Genomic DNA, 14,042 nt, shown 5'->3' on the forward strand with positions numbered 1-14,042 from the left:
AAAAATATAGCTACTTTGAACATGCTGCCAGGGGCTGTGGTGGAAGCAGAAACAGTGGTGGCATTTCAGTGGCATTCAGACTTGTCAATGTGGGGAATGGAGGGATGTGGATCACGTGTAAGCAGATGCAGGAGGTTTAGTTCTATTTGGCATGACGGTCTGCATATACACGATGGGTCGAAGGGCCCGTTCCTGAGTTGTGCGTATTCTGTGCACTAGAATACAAAGGAGAGAAAGGTTTCCAAAGTGCTAGTGAATTGACTAGAACCCCAAGAAACACAACAATAGACAATAGGTGCAGAAGTAGACCATTCGGCCCTTTGAGCCTGCACCACCATTTTGAGATCATGGCTGATCAATTCCTATCAATACCCGGCTCCTGCCTTGTCCCCATATCCCTTGATTCCCCTATCCATAAGATACCTATCTAGCTCCTTCTTGAAAGCATCCAGAGAATTGGCCTCCACTACCTTCAGAGGCAGTGCATTCCAGACCCCCACAACTCTCTGGGAGAAGAAGTTTTTCCTTAACTCTGTCCTAAATGACCTACCCCTTATTCTCAAACCATGCCCTCTGGTACTGGACTCTCCCAGCATCTGGAACATATTTCCTGCCTCTATCTTGTCCAATCCCTTAATAATCTTATGTTTCAATCAGATCCCCTCTCAATCTCCTTAATTCCAGCGAGTACAAGCCCAGTCTCTCTAACCTCTCTGCGTAAGACAGTCCAGACATCCCAGGAATTAACCTCATGAATCAACACATTCGCCTATAAAAGAGCACAACGCAGAATTTAGCAGAAACGCATCAGAGCGCCGATGACAGCTGAGTGTAGAGAGACTATATCAATAATGCTTGCTCCTAGAAATAGACTGTGGAGTTGAAAAATTTAAAGAAACCTAAGAGGTACATATTCCTCTGGTGGGTGAATCAAGAAAAACACAAATATCAGGGAAGTGTTACTGTCTCCTTCCTGTCAGTTTGAACCAATCTGGCCATTCCCTCTGACCTCTCATTAACAAGGCATTTACACCTACCAAACTGCTGCTTACTGGATGTTTTCTAAACTTTTATCAAGTCTCCGCAGCAAGATAATCGGCTCACTAAAAGCAGAGGATTGTCTAATTAAGAAAGTCTGATGGATTCCTACCAGAAAATACTGTGCTAAGGCAGGTGGGTGCTTCTGGTGATGCACAGCAAGTTAGAGTTGCAAATTTAAAAACCATTTCACCTTTCTGCAAGAACTATTGGGGGTGGGGGTAAGAGGTGCTCAGATCGTGTAATGAGAGGCCTATGGGCAAAGCTAGGCAGCCTGAATGATCATTAAATGGTTCCATAGGTGACTCATAAAATTGATAAAAGTGCAACTCTGCACCAGGTTCACCAAAACAGCAAACTGGAGTTGAAAACAACACACTCCCTGGCCACTGCGTGAGGTACAGCTGCTCGTTAATGCAAATATCTAATCAGCCAATCATCTGGCAGCAAATCAATGCATAAAAGACTGCAGACGTGGTCAAGAGGTTCAGTTGTTGTTCAGACCAAATATGAAAACAAGGAAGAAATGTGATCTAAGTGACTTTGACTGTTGAATGATTGTTCCTGCCTCAGAAAATGCTGATCTCCTGGGATTTTCACGGACAACCGCCTCCAGCTTACAAAGAATTGGGCGAAAAACAAAGAAAAACATCCAGTGAGCACAGGTGAAAACACCTTGTTGATGAGGGAGGTCAGAGGAGAATGGCCAGACTGATTCTAGCTGACAGGAAGGCAGCAGTAACTCAAATAACCATGTTACAACAGTGGTGTGCAGAAGAGCAGCTCTGAATGTACAACACATCAGATCTTAAAGTGGATGGGCTACAGGAGTAGAAGACCACAAACAGACACTTTGTGGCTACTTTATTAGGTACAGGAGGTACACAATAAAGTGGCCACTGAGTGTTGAATATACAAGAGGTAGAGATGATAGTGGCTGAAGGAAGACGATCAGGAGGAGCTTGGTTGAGGTTCTAGAGGGGCTGGTTAAACACAGCCAGCCCCTCTGTACAGACTGATAAGCTAGATACACACATGCATATTCTTAACAATATAGCACAGTCAGCCCTTCTGGCCCTGTGAGCCACGCTGCCCCAGCAACCCGCAACAATCCTGATTAACCCTAACCTAATCCTGGGACAATTTACAATGACCAATTAACCTACCTAGTATGTCTCTGGACCAGGAAAAACCCAGGCATCTCACAGGAAGGACGTACAGAGACTCCTTATAGAGAATGCCAGGAATAAACTGACACCCTGAGCTGGATTAGCATGGCGCTAACTGCTATGCTACCGTGGCAATATCAGCTCATTATTCCTTTGCAAGATTGAATCACAGGAGGCCATTTGGCCCAGCTAATTGATGCTGGCTTCACACAGAAGTCCCATTCCTCTGCAAAATACTTTCCTTTGAGTGTCTGCCCAATTCTCCTTTGAAGGTCCTTGTTGACTCTATTTCCATAACCCATATAAGCAGCGAAATCCTCTTCATCAACACATTTCCCTTGTAGTCCAGCTCTGCCCCACTCTCCATGAACCACGTTAATGGGACTAGCCTCCCTCCATTACTCCATAAATCTCTCCGTCTCACACAGCCCAATAATCATATCTTTCAACCTTTTACACACTGTAGCTAAATATCCTCTTCCCAGGGACCAATCTAGAACATAAAGCATAGAGCACAGTACAGTCCCTTCTGCCCATAATGTGCCAAGCTTTTAACCTAATCTATGATCAATCTACCCCTTCCTTCAACATCGACACACAGACAATGGTAAAGTGCTGGGCTATCTCTGAATTTCTCAAACGTATCTGCCCTCCACCACACCCCTGGCTGGACGTTCAATGCAATCACCACTCTGTGTAAAAAAAAAATTAACTCTGATATCCCCCTACACCTTCCTCCACTCACCTTAAAATTATGCCCTTTCGTATTAACCATTTCCACTCTAGGAAAAAAGCCTTTGGCTATCTACTTGATCTATGACTCTTTTATCTTGTACACCTCTACCAAGTCATCCCTCGTACTTCTCTGCTCCAAGGAGAAAAGTCCATTTGCTCAACCTGTCCTCATACAACATGCTCTCCAATCCAGACAGCATCCCAGTAATTACCTCTGCATCTCCTCTAAAGCATCAACATCCTTCCAACAATGAGGCGACCAGAACGGAACACAATTCTCAAATTGTGAGTCTAATAATTCATAGTAAATTTGAGTAAATCCAATCATTCATTGCTCAGAACTCTATAGAAGCTCCAGTCAAATTCTAAGTCAATCAAAAACCAAAGTCACAGTCAACACAGCTTCCACCTCCAGGGCTGACACTGTCCTACGATTACCGGTAGATTTATTTATTCATATCAAAGATCTCCCTTCTTTCGTTTATTTTGGGGCACTAGACAAGGTTGTCCTTTTAGCCCATTACTATTTAACATTGCTTTAGAACCTTTGGCAATTGCCATCAGAGAATCACAGGATATTTCAGGTATTAATCGTGGGACAGATATTCATAAGGTATCTTTGTATGCAGATGATTTATTATTATTCATTTCTAACCCTGAGAAATCTATTCCAGCAGTTCTATCATTGTTGGCTCAATTTAGTGAGTTTTCTGGGTATAAGTTAAATCTTAATAAGAGTGAATTGTTTCCTTTGAATAGACAGGTCCCAAACTATGGTAATTTACCTTTTAAATTAGTTAATGACTCTTTTATTTACTTAGGGATTAAAATCACAAAAAACCATAAAGAATTATTTAGGTTTAATTTTTTACCCTTAATTGATCAGATTAAAGGCTTGTTTACTAAGTGGTCACCATTATCTTTATCTCTGATAGGTAGGATTAATGCTATTAAGATGGTTATTTTACCTAAGTTTTTATATATTTTTCAAGCGGTACCAATTTTTATTCCGAAATCCTTTTTTACTAATGTTGATTCAAAAGTTTCCTCATATATATGGCAGAATAAAAATCCCAGGTTAGGTAAAACATACTTACAGAAGACAAAGAAGGAAGGTGGGTTGGCATTACCCAATTTCAGATTTTATTATTGGGCAGTTAATATTAGATATTTGTTATGTTGGTTGAAAGACTGGGATGGTCCTTTTGGCCCTCATTGGGTGAGTTTGGAAATTAAATCGGTACCAGGTTATGCTCTGGGTTCTATTTTAGGGACTTCTCTCCCTTTTGCTCTTTCTAAATTGCCGAAACGAATTGACAACCCGATAGTTAAATATACCTTACGTATATGGTTTCAATTTTGGAAATTTTTCGGGTTGACTCAATTCGTTTTAAATATTCCTATTGTATCTAATTGTTTTTTCCACCCTTCAATTATAGATCAAGCTTTTTTGGCTTGGCAAACTAAGGGTTTATTAAGATTTTCTGATTTATTTTTGGACAATTGTTTTATGTCTTTTGAGCAATTATCTAATAAATATAATTTGCCTAGATTTCATTTTTTTTAAGATATTTACAGGTTAGGCATTTTTTAAGTATGGTACTTCCTACGTTTCCAAATTTTGTGTCTTCAGATATTTTGGAGAGTTTGTTTGAATTAAACCCTTTTCAAAAAGGGCTTATATCAAAACTTTATAATATAATTATGAAGATACGTTCAGTGCATTAATACAATTTAAGGTCGTACATAGGGCCCATATGTCCAAGGATAAATTAGCTCGTTTTTATTCTTATATAAACCCTATTTGTGATAGATGTCAATTGGAAATCGCGTCTTTAACTCATATGTTTTGGTCATGTCCGCTTTTGAAAAAATATTGGAAAGATATTTTTGATATTATCTCTGCGGTATTGAATATCGATTTACAACCCCATCCTATTCCCGCAATTTTTGGTTTACCAATGATGGACTCACTTCAATTATCTTCTTCCGCCTGTCGAATGATTGCATTTCTCACTTTGATGGCTAGAAGATCTATTTTGTTGAATTGGAAGGAAATTAATCCCCCCACTGTATTTCATTGGCTTTCTCAAACTATGTTATGTTTAAATTTAGAAAAAATTAGAAGTGCTGTATTCGATACTTCTATTAAATTTGAAAAGATATGGAGTCCATTTATTCAATATTTTCATATGATGTAATATGACCCTGTTCCAAGATTATTGGATTTTTCAGCTTTAATCTTATTTATGTTGAGAGGATCGGAGTTGACGACATTGATGTTTATGTATTCTTGTGAGATATTATAAACAGCCCTTTCTTTTTTTCTCTTTTTTTAGTTTTTCTTTTTTTGCTTTTTTTTTCTTCTTTAGATATTAGATTAGTAGGTTAGTCAATTTTGCAAATATATATTTTTTTTCTTTTTTATATTATATATTATGAAATATCTAGATTCACCTTGTTCATACATATACTGTATGGTTCATGTTTTGGGAAAACTTATTTATACTGTAATCATTGCTTATGTATTCTTTCATGTGTAATGGGAATTTGTATGTTTGTAATCCCTATATTAATATATCAATTGTATTTTGTTCATAATATTATTAATACTAATAAAAAGATTGAAAAAGATTTATTCATTTATCACATGAACATCGAAATGTGTCTTCTGCGTTAACAACCAACACAATCTGAGGAAGTGCTGGGGGCAGCCCACAAGTGTTGCCACCCATTCTGGCGCCCACATAGCATGTCCATAATTTTCAGCAGAACACACAACCAACATGCAATAAGCAACAAAAGTGAAGCAAACCCCTTTTCCACATCACACCCACACACAGAGACCAGCACCCAACTCCAGGGCAGGCCCCCTCCAGGTCTCCAACCTCCAGGCCGCAGCCATGGAACTTCCCTGTGAGGTGTTCTCCTCCACACTTACATGTCCTTGCTTCCAGCATTCTCGGAAAATATTCCAGTTGTTCTTGTTTCCAGGATCTTGCAAGCACAGAACACGGCCACCACAGTACCAGGTGTGAGGAGTGTCCGAGCCCAAAATGGTCCCCTTCCCCGGCGAGGCTTTCAACAGCTCCCTTGAATCGCTCACCGTGCCTGGTGGCTTTGATCCATCGCTGGGCAGTTTGCTCTGCACCAGGGAGGCAAAGATGTCGTCCAGCAGGTTGGAAGTGCTTTTTGATCCCGTTTCAGACTGGGGGAGGAAATGGGGACATTTTAAAACTCAGGTCTTCCAAGTTATCTCAGAGGATCCTATATAGGCATCCATTAGTCTCATGAGACCATGGATTTGCGCCATGGAAGGTTTCCAGGGTACAAGCCTAGACAGGGTTGTATGGGAGACCAGCAGTTGCCCAAGCTGCAAGCCTTCCCCTCTCCACGCCACCGATGTTGTCCAAGGGAAGGGCACCAGGACCCAAGTAGCTTGGCACCGGTGTCATCACAAAGTAATGTGTTGTTAAATGCCTTGCTCAAGGACACAACGTGCTGCCTCAGCTGAGGCTCGAACCAGTGACCTTCAGATCACTAGACAGATACCTTATCCACTAGGCCACGTGCCAACATCAGAGGATCCAACATTGTCATTAAAAACATCCATAATGTAACACAGTTAGAACCATAGAGGATTTAAGCATGGCACAAGGGATAAACTCAGCAACGTAACAGAATTTCACTGGTACATAAACTTATCTCAGGCTTCCATCCTGGTACAGGTACTGATTATAACCGACATTTTCATTGCCTTACCGGTTTATTCTGGCGATCAGAGTATTGACTGCCCAACCCCCTCCCAGGCTTTTGCAAGTATTGGTGATAGCTTGGTTTACCAGATCCCTGTCCCCCAATGGAAATTCAAGCCTTCAAGGTAGGATTAGTTAAATGTGCAGTGAGACAGCAACAAGCTGGGGTGGCTTCCTGAATAATTTGCAAACTATGGTCAATGCCCGCTTTCAGCTGATGTACAGGGAGCACTCTAACTAGTTGCATCACAGCCTGTTAGGAGGCTCCAATACACAGACTGCAATAGGCTGTGGCCAGCCTCCCATCAGGGGCACAACTCAACCATCAGCTGACGATGCCTCAAGGTGGCGGCATCCATCATTAAGGACATGCCTTCTTCTCATTACTACCATCAGGGAGGAGGTACAGGAGCCTGAAGACCCACACTCAACATTTCAGGCACGACTTCTACCCCTTCGCCATCAGATAACTGAACGATCTATGGACACTACCTGTTTCTCTTTCACACTATTCACTTATTCAATGCAACTTACTGTAATTTTTATGTCTTGCACTGAACCTCTGCCACAAAGTAACAGATCTCACAACTAAGCGAACTCTGCCTTTTCTCCTTGGAGCGGTGGAGGATGAGAGGTGACCAGATAGAGGTGTATAAGATGATGAGAGGCACTGATCATGTGGATAGTCAGAGGCTTTTTCCCCAGGGCAGAAATGGCTAACACAAGAGGGCACAGTTTAAAGGTGCTTGGAAGTAGCTACAGAGGAGATGTCGGGTAAGTTTGTTTGTTTGTATTTTTTTTTTAAACATAGAGAGTGGTGAGTGCATGGAATGGGCTGCTGGCAATGGTGGTGGAGGGAGATACTATAGAGTCTTTTAAGAGACTCTTGGATAGGTACATGGAGCTTTGAAAAGTAGAGGGCTATGGGTAACCCTAGGTAATTTCTAAAGTAAGTACATGTTCGGCACAGCATCGTGTATGGTGCTGTAGGTTTTCTATGTTTGTACAACATACGTCAGTGATAACAAACCTGATTCTGGGAATGTGTATTGCAATATTACTCGTTAGCCGAATATTGTTGAGCTGTAGTGTGCGGATTGCGACACTGTCACTTCAGTCTGCACCATGGAAGGTCGGCCAGGAAGAAGCGGCGGTTGGGCCTCTGAGGACACTGTCCTGAATTACTCCTACAGTGACACCATGTGGCTGGGATGACTGACCACACCGCCAATTACATTGTGCCTGGGCATGGGTAAGGAAGGCTGGTGAACAAACAGCGTGGTTTGGCACTGTTCTTGCCAAGTTCACCGGTTTGCTGCTTGGGAGCAGTCTGACTGGACACTAATTTGCCAGATTGGATTTATTCTGCTTTATTGCATCCTACTTGTATCAGGCACCAGGTGGAGGCTTGTGCAACCAATTACAGCCACACTTGGACAGTGAGCCATTTCTTAGATGTTTTAATACATGTACATGCAAACAAGACAGTCAGAATCAGGTTTAATATCAATGTCTATTGTGAAATCTGTTGTTTTGCAGCAGCAGTAGAGTGCAATACATAAAAAACTATAAATTACAATTTGCAAAAAATATAATATAAACAATTAATTAAGTAGTGCAATAAAAAAGCCAAAAAATGGTGAGGCAGTGCTTGTGGGTCGATTCAGAAATCTGATTGTAGAGGAGAAGCTGTTCCTAAAATATTATGTGTGTATCTTCAGGCTCCTGTACCTCCTCCCTGATGAGAAGATGAACAATGAGAAGGGGTCATGTCCTGGATCGAGAGAGTTCTTAATGATAGATGCATCGCTTTGAAACATTACCTTTTGAAGATGTCCTCGACAGTGGGGAGGCTGTTGTCTATCTGAGTTTACAACCCTCTACAGCTTTTCCTGACCCAACCCAAGACGGACTGTACAGTGAATGAGGCAAGGCTCACCTTCCCTGAGCTGGAGGTCAGCAGGTTTCTCAGCGAGCTGGGGGCACTGGAACTGCTTGGCGTCAGAGTTAACAAACTGTTGAAAGTTTGCAGGGATGATGAAGTCTTCGACAACGAGCTCAGGGAATTAAACAACCCAGCTGGTTTAGTCTCTTTATTCAAGGCAGGCATCTGTGAGCTTCCTAGTAGAAACATTTAGTAGGGAAATAAAATATTACGGCAGCCATTGAGCAAAAAGAAAATTCAGAATTTATTGTAGCACCAAACAATTTTGAATCTATTCTGTGAAGAGAGATTTTGATATTTAAGTACCAAATTAACAATTGCAGTCGTTGGAAAGCAGAAACAAAAACAATTTTAAAAATTCTCCCCACATTTTCACAAACTTCCCCAATTCTACCACTCCGCTACAAACCATTGGCCATTCAGCACTGTCCCTTCTCCCCACTTCCCTTTCCATCAAGCAGAAGATACAAAAACTCAAGAACATGTAACACCAGGCTCAAGAACAGAGTCTATCCCACTGTTATAGGACTTTTGAAAAGAACTCTTACGCAAGAAAGATGAACTTTCACTCCCTCAATCTATCCCATCATGGCCTCTGCTCCTTAATTACCAACCCGCACTTTCTCTGCAACTCTTAAGACAATATTGCTACGGGTTTTTCCTTCTGGTACTACCTCAATGTGCTCATACTTGGAATAAATAAATCTGAGTGGTGCCAACAACAACCTCTCAGGTCAACGTCAGCAAAGGCAAACAGCGGACTACTGACTTCAGGAAGGGGAAACTGGAGGTTCATCGGCCAGTGCTCATCAGGGGATCAGAGGTGGAGAGGGTCAGCAACTTTAAGTTCCTCACTGTTATCCTTTTAGAGCAGTGGTTCCCAACCTGGGGTCCAGGGACCCCTTGCATAATGGCTTTGGCTCAGCCTAAAAAAAGGTTTAGAACCCCCGATTTAGATCATCTGTCCTGGGTCCGTCATTTGTAAAGATTCAGCATGTCATGTAAAATGTTACAAAATTCTATAGATGTGTGGTGGAGAGTGTATTGACTGGTTGCATCACAGCCCGGTATGGAAACACCAATGCCCTTGTTGTGAAAAACCCAGTCCATCACAGGTCAAGGCCTCCTGTTGCTGAGCACATCTATACTGAGTGCTGTCTTGGGAAAGTAGCGCCCATCAAAGACTTCCACCATCCAGTCCATGGTTTCTTCTAGCTGCTGCCATTGGGAAGTTGGTACAGGAACCTCAGAAGCCAAACCACCAGGCTCAGGACCAGTTATTACCCCTCTTAAGCCAGAGGGAATAGCTTCACTCACTTCATCACATGAAGCAGGACCGGGCTTTCATTGATTCTGTTCTGTTTCCTGTATTTGCTGTGATTGCCCACAAGAAAAGGAATCTCAGGGACATATATGTACTTTGAAAATAAAATTACTTTGAACTTTCCACAAACATAATAGTACGTGACAATAATAAACCAATTACTAAGTCACACCACCCAATCAACCTACCAATCTATACATCTTTGGGGTATGGGAGGCAATCCACGTGGTCACAGGGAGATCCTGCAAACTTCACAGAGAGAGCATGAGGCCAGGATTGAACATGGGTCTCTGGCTCTGAGACAATGGCCCCTACTAGCTCAACCACTCGTGTCTCCTTTTTTGCTCACCACAATGCATAGGAGCAGAATTCAATCATTTGGCCCACAGTCTGCTCTGTCGTTCGATAATGACTGATTTATTATCCCCCTCAACCCATTCTCCTGCCTTCTCCCTGCAACCTTTGTCATCCTTACTAATCAAGAACCTACCAACCTCACTTTAAATATAACCAATGATTTGGCCTCCACAGCTGCCCGCGTCAATGAATTCCTCAGATTCAACACCCTCTGGCTAAAGAAATTCCTTTTCAAGTTGCTCAAATTATGAGGGGCAATTCTTTTTACTTCTCAGTTTTTTTCATGCCCTATGATGGCATTTTGAGTTAGTCCCACTTCCCCAGTTACATGTTCTCCCCATATTCTTAAACCTGCCTCCATATTCTACCACTCGCCTACACATCCAGATATCCCACACATCCTGTTTGGGATGAGGTATGAAACTGGAGCACCCAGAGGAAATCCATGCGGTCACAGGGAGAACATGCAAACTCCACACGGACAGCATGTGAGGTCAGGATTGAGGACACTGTCACTGTGCTCTAGTTGACTTTATGGATAACCCCACACACTCTGTACACAGCTGCTCCAGGTCCAATCTGAACCAGTGCTCGAACTCTAGGCCAATCCTTAAGTACTTTAATTGCGTCACTGTTGTTCAAATGTCTTAAAGTGACTCCTCTCTAGGTCTTGGTTATCTCAGATCTGTAGCTGGGCGTACTCAAGTTAGATTGTCATTTAACTACATACATGTATACAGTCAAAAGAGACAATATTTCTCTGAACCAGTGTATAAAGCACAGTAGTTCTACAAAACACTGTCCTGTGGGGGCATGCCTTATTCTGAATGTCAAAAGTTGCTTCTGTTGTGATTGGTTAGTTTTCAAACTGCAGCTGCTTTTCCCATTGGATAGCTGCCTTGGTGTCCAGTTTCAAATATCCCAGGTATAGAAAATAGCACGTGGAAGGGGCTTGCTCTCTTCTTCCTTTGTTTTAGGCAAGACGATTAGGAAGGGATGTTCTATGTGCACCTTTAACTAAGTATGTTTGTTGAATATTCAGCTTTGTATTGTCTGTAACTTGGGGAACATGAATGTTTGGTCGAATATTTAGTCTGTAAATAAATGGTTAATACATCTATTCAAAGTCAGTGCATTTCCTGTCTCACTTGCCAGACAGCGAACCTGATTTAACATTACAAACACACTTTACAGTCAATAACTTAGGAAAGCAAGGATAAAATCTACATATGAATTACATAAATAATGTAAAATGCATAAATTAAATATTGTAAGCTACAGAACAGATTAGCTGGTAACACTTCAAATGTGAAGCGGCAGGGAATCAAGAAGCCAAAAGGCCTGAAGGAAGAGACTGCTTCCCATCCTGACCGTTCTTATTTGGTGTATTGGAGTCTCCTGCCTGATGGCATTCATGGGGAGTGGCTCCAACTAAATTTCACAGCAATACTATGGACAGACCCAGCATCTTTTAAACAAGATCCTGTTTAGATTTAGCATACAGTTGAAATTCAAAGGAACACCCAACCTTCCCGAAAGTTTTGATATCAGACAGTATTGCCGCTGCATCGTACCTCCAGTGCCACAGGTTCCATCACGAACTTCAGTACTACCTGTGAGGAGATTGCACATTATCCCTGTGATGCTATTGTTTTCCTCCAGTTCCTCCTGTTTCCTCCCATATTCCAAAGGCTAGTTGGTTAACTGACCACAGCAAACTGCTCCAAGAATGACAGAATCATGAGGAATTGATTGAAATATGAAGTTAATGGAATGGGACAGGTGTAAATGTTTGACAGGGGTCCTACTGAACCATGCAGCTTCAGAAAGAACAGTTGGACTGCAGCATTGGGAAACTGGTAAAGATACAAGAACTCTGGTGGAAAATATTAACATCCAAAGAACACTGCCACACTGGAGTTAGATTACAGAAGAATAAAAGCATTGAGGTGCAAACAGTTCCTAACCCTAAACCCTGGCAAAGCCTTCCCCACCGAGTACATTTACAAGGAGTGCTGCCACAAGAAAGCAGTGCCCGTCAACAAGGTCCCCCACCATCCAGGCCCTGCTCTCTTCTCACTACTACCATCAGGCAGGAGGTACAGTAACCCCAAGTCGCACGCCACCAGGTTCAGGAGGAGTTATCACCCTTCAACCACCAGGTTCCTGAATCAGAGTGGATAGCTTCATTCACCACAACACTGAATTGACTCCACAGCCCATAGACTCACCTTCATTGACTATAACGCAGTACATTTATTTTTTTTAAATTACTTGCACAATTTGTCTTCTACATTTTGTTTGTCAGTCTTTATTATTTATGGTTTTTCATAAATTCAGTTGTATTTCTTTATTGTCCTGTAAATGTCTGCAAGTCAACAAATTTCAAGGTAGGATACAGTGATATACATGTACTGTTGTCAACACATTTACCTAGAACTTGGACAGAAGTTTGATTTCCTAATGAACACATACCACATCCTCACCACCAGAGGCCCCCAGTGAGCAGTGAAATCTCCCACTAAGTATTTAACCTTCCATAAGGTGCACTGTCAACAATTCTTCTACGATTGAGAGCTGATACAATTAGGAAAAGTGCAGGCACATCACTTCTAACCTCATTACTGTTGTAGATTTTAGAATGCATCGTAAAAGTTATGGAGTGAGTTAACAGAAATCAGCAGTGGCTCCAAGTGCCAGCATTGCCGAGAGATCTAATGCAGGGCAAAGTTTATACTGAATTAATAGCTGATGGCTATTACTGCAACCTTATCAAAAAAGTAAATTCCCCACTCCTAAAAGGAATACTTGGCAATTCCATTCCATTTAGTTTTTGAAAATTCCCTTTAGTACCCTAATCAACCTCAGGTTGTGCAGCACTACAGGGTGAAGATGGTCAGATGCTGAAATAATCTGAAATTGTAATGCATTGCTGAAACAAGTGCATCAGCGCATTAAACCAGACAATGCAGCCAGTACTGGGCTTCCAGTGGGGATTCTTTTTTTTACCTTAGTAACTGTTCTGTAAAAACTAAACAACTTTTTATACTGTTTAAATTGTAAATGCATGCTGGTATTTACAGTGCCTATAAAAAGTAATCACCATTTGAAGTTTTCATGTTTTATTGCTATTACTGAATCATAGTGGACTTAATTTGGCTGTTTTGTTTTTACACTGATCAACAGAAAAAGATTCTTTTCACATTGACACAAAACAGATCTCTACAAAGTGATCTAAATTAATTACAAATATAAAACACAAAATAATTGATTGCATAAGTATTCACTCCCTTCAATATGACACATCAAATCATCACCGGTGCAGCCAATTGGTTTCGGAAGTCACATCATTAGTTAAATGGAGATCACCTGTATGCAGTCAAGGTGTTTCGATTGATTGTAGTAAAAATACACCCGTATCTGGAAGGTCCAACTGCTGGTGAATCAGTATCTTGGAAAAAAACTACACCATGAAGACAGAATACTCCAAGCAACTTCGCAAAAAGGTTATTGAAAAGCACAAGTCAGGAGATGGATACAAGAAAATTTCCAAGTCACTGAATATCTCTTGGAGTACAGTTAAGTCAATCATCAAGAAATGGAAAGAATATGGCACAGCTGTAAATCTCCCTAGAACAGGTATCCTCAAAAACAATGATCATGGAAGAAGGGGACTAGTGAGGGAGGCCACCAAGAGACCTATGACAACACTGAAGAAG

At 41.5% G+C, this 14,042-nt stretch overlaps 1 protein-coding gene across 2 annotated transcripts in view; it reads right to left on the minus strand.

Annotated features, from left to right (window-relative positions):
• LOC140726181 (lysine-specific demethylase 3A-like) overlaps positions 1–14,042 on the minus strand; it is an 85,069-nt gene that overhangs the window by 13,163 nt on the left and 57,864 nt on the right. For both annotated transcript variants that reach the window (XM_073042196.1, XM_073042194.1), the window contains exons 16-17: positions 8,637–8,818; positions 5,884–6,150 (exon numbers count right to left, since the gene is read on the minus strand). In XM_073042196.1, coding sequence (XP_072898297.1) covers positions 5,884–6,150; positions 8,637–8,818 — 449 coding nt within the window. The remainder of the gene's footprint in view (positions 1–5,883; positions 6,151–8,636; positions 8,819–14,042) is intronic.

Source organism: Hemitrygon akajei, chromosome 4 (assembly GCF_048418815.1).
Source record: "Hemitrygon akajei chromosome 4, sHemAka1.3, whole genome shotgun sequence".
Taxonomy (NCBI): Eukaryota; Metazoa; Chordata; class Chondrichthyes; order Myliobatiformes; family Dasyatidae; genus Hemitrygon; species Hemitrygon akajei.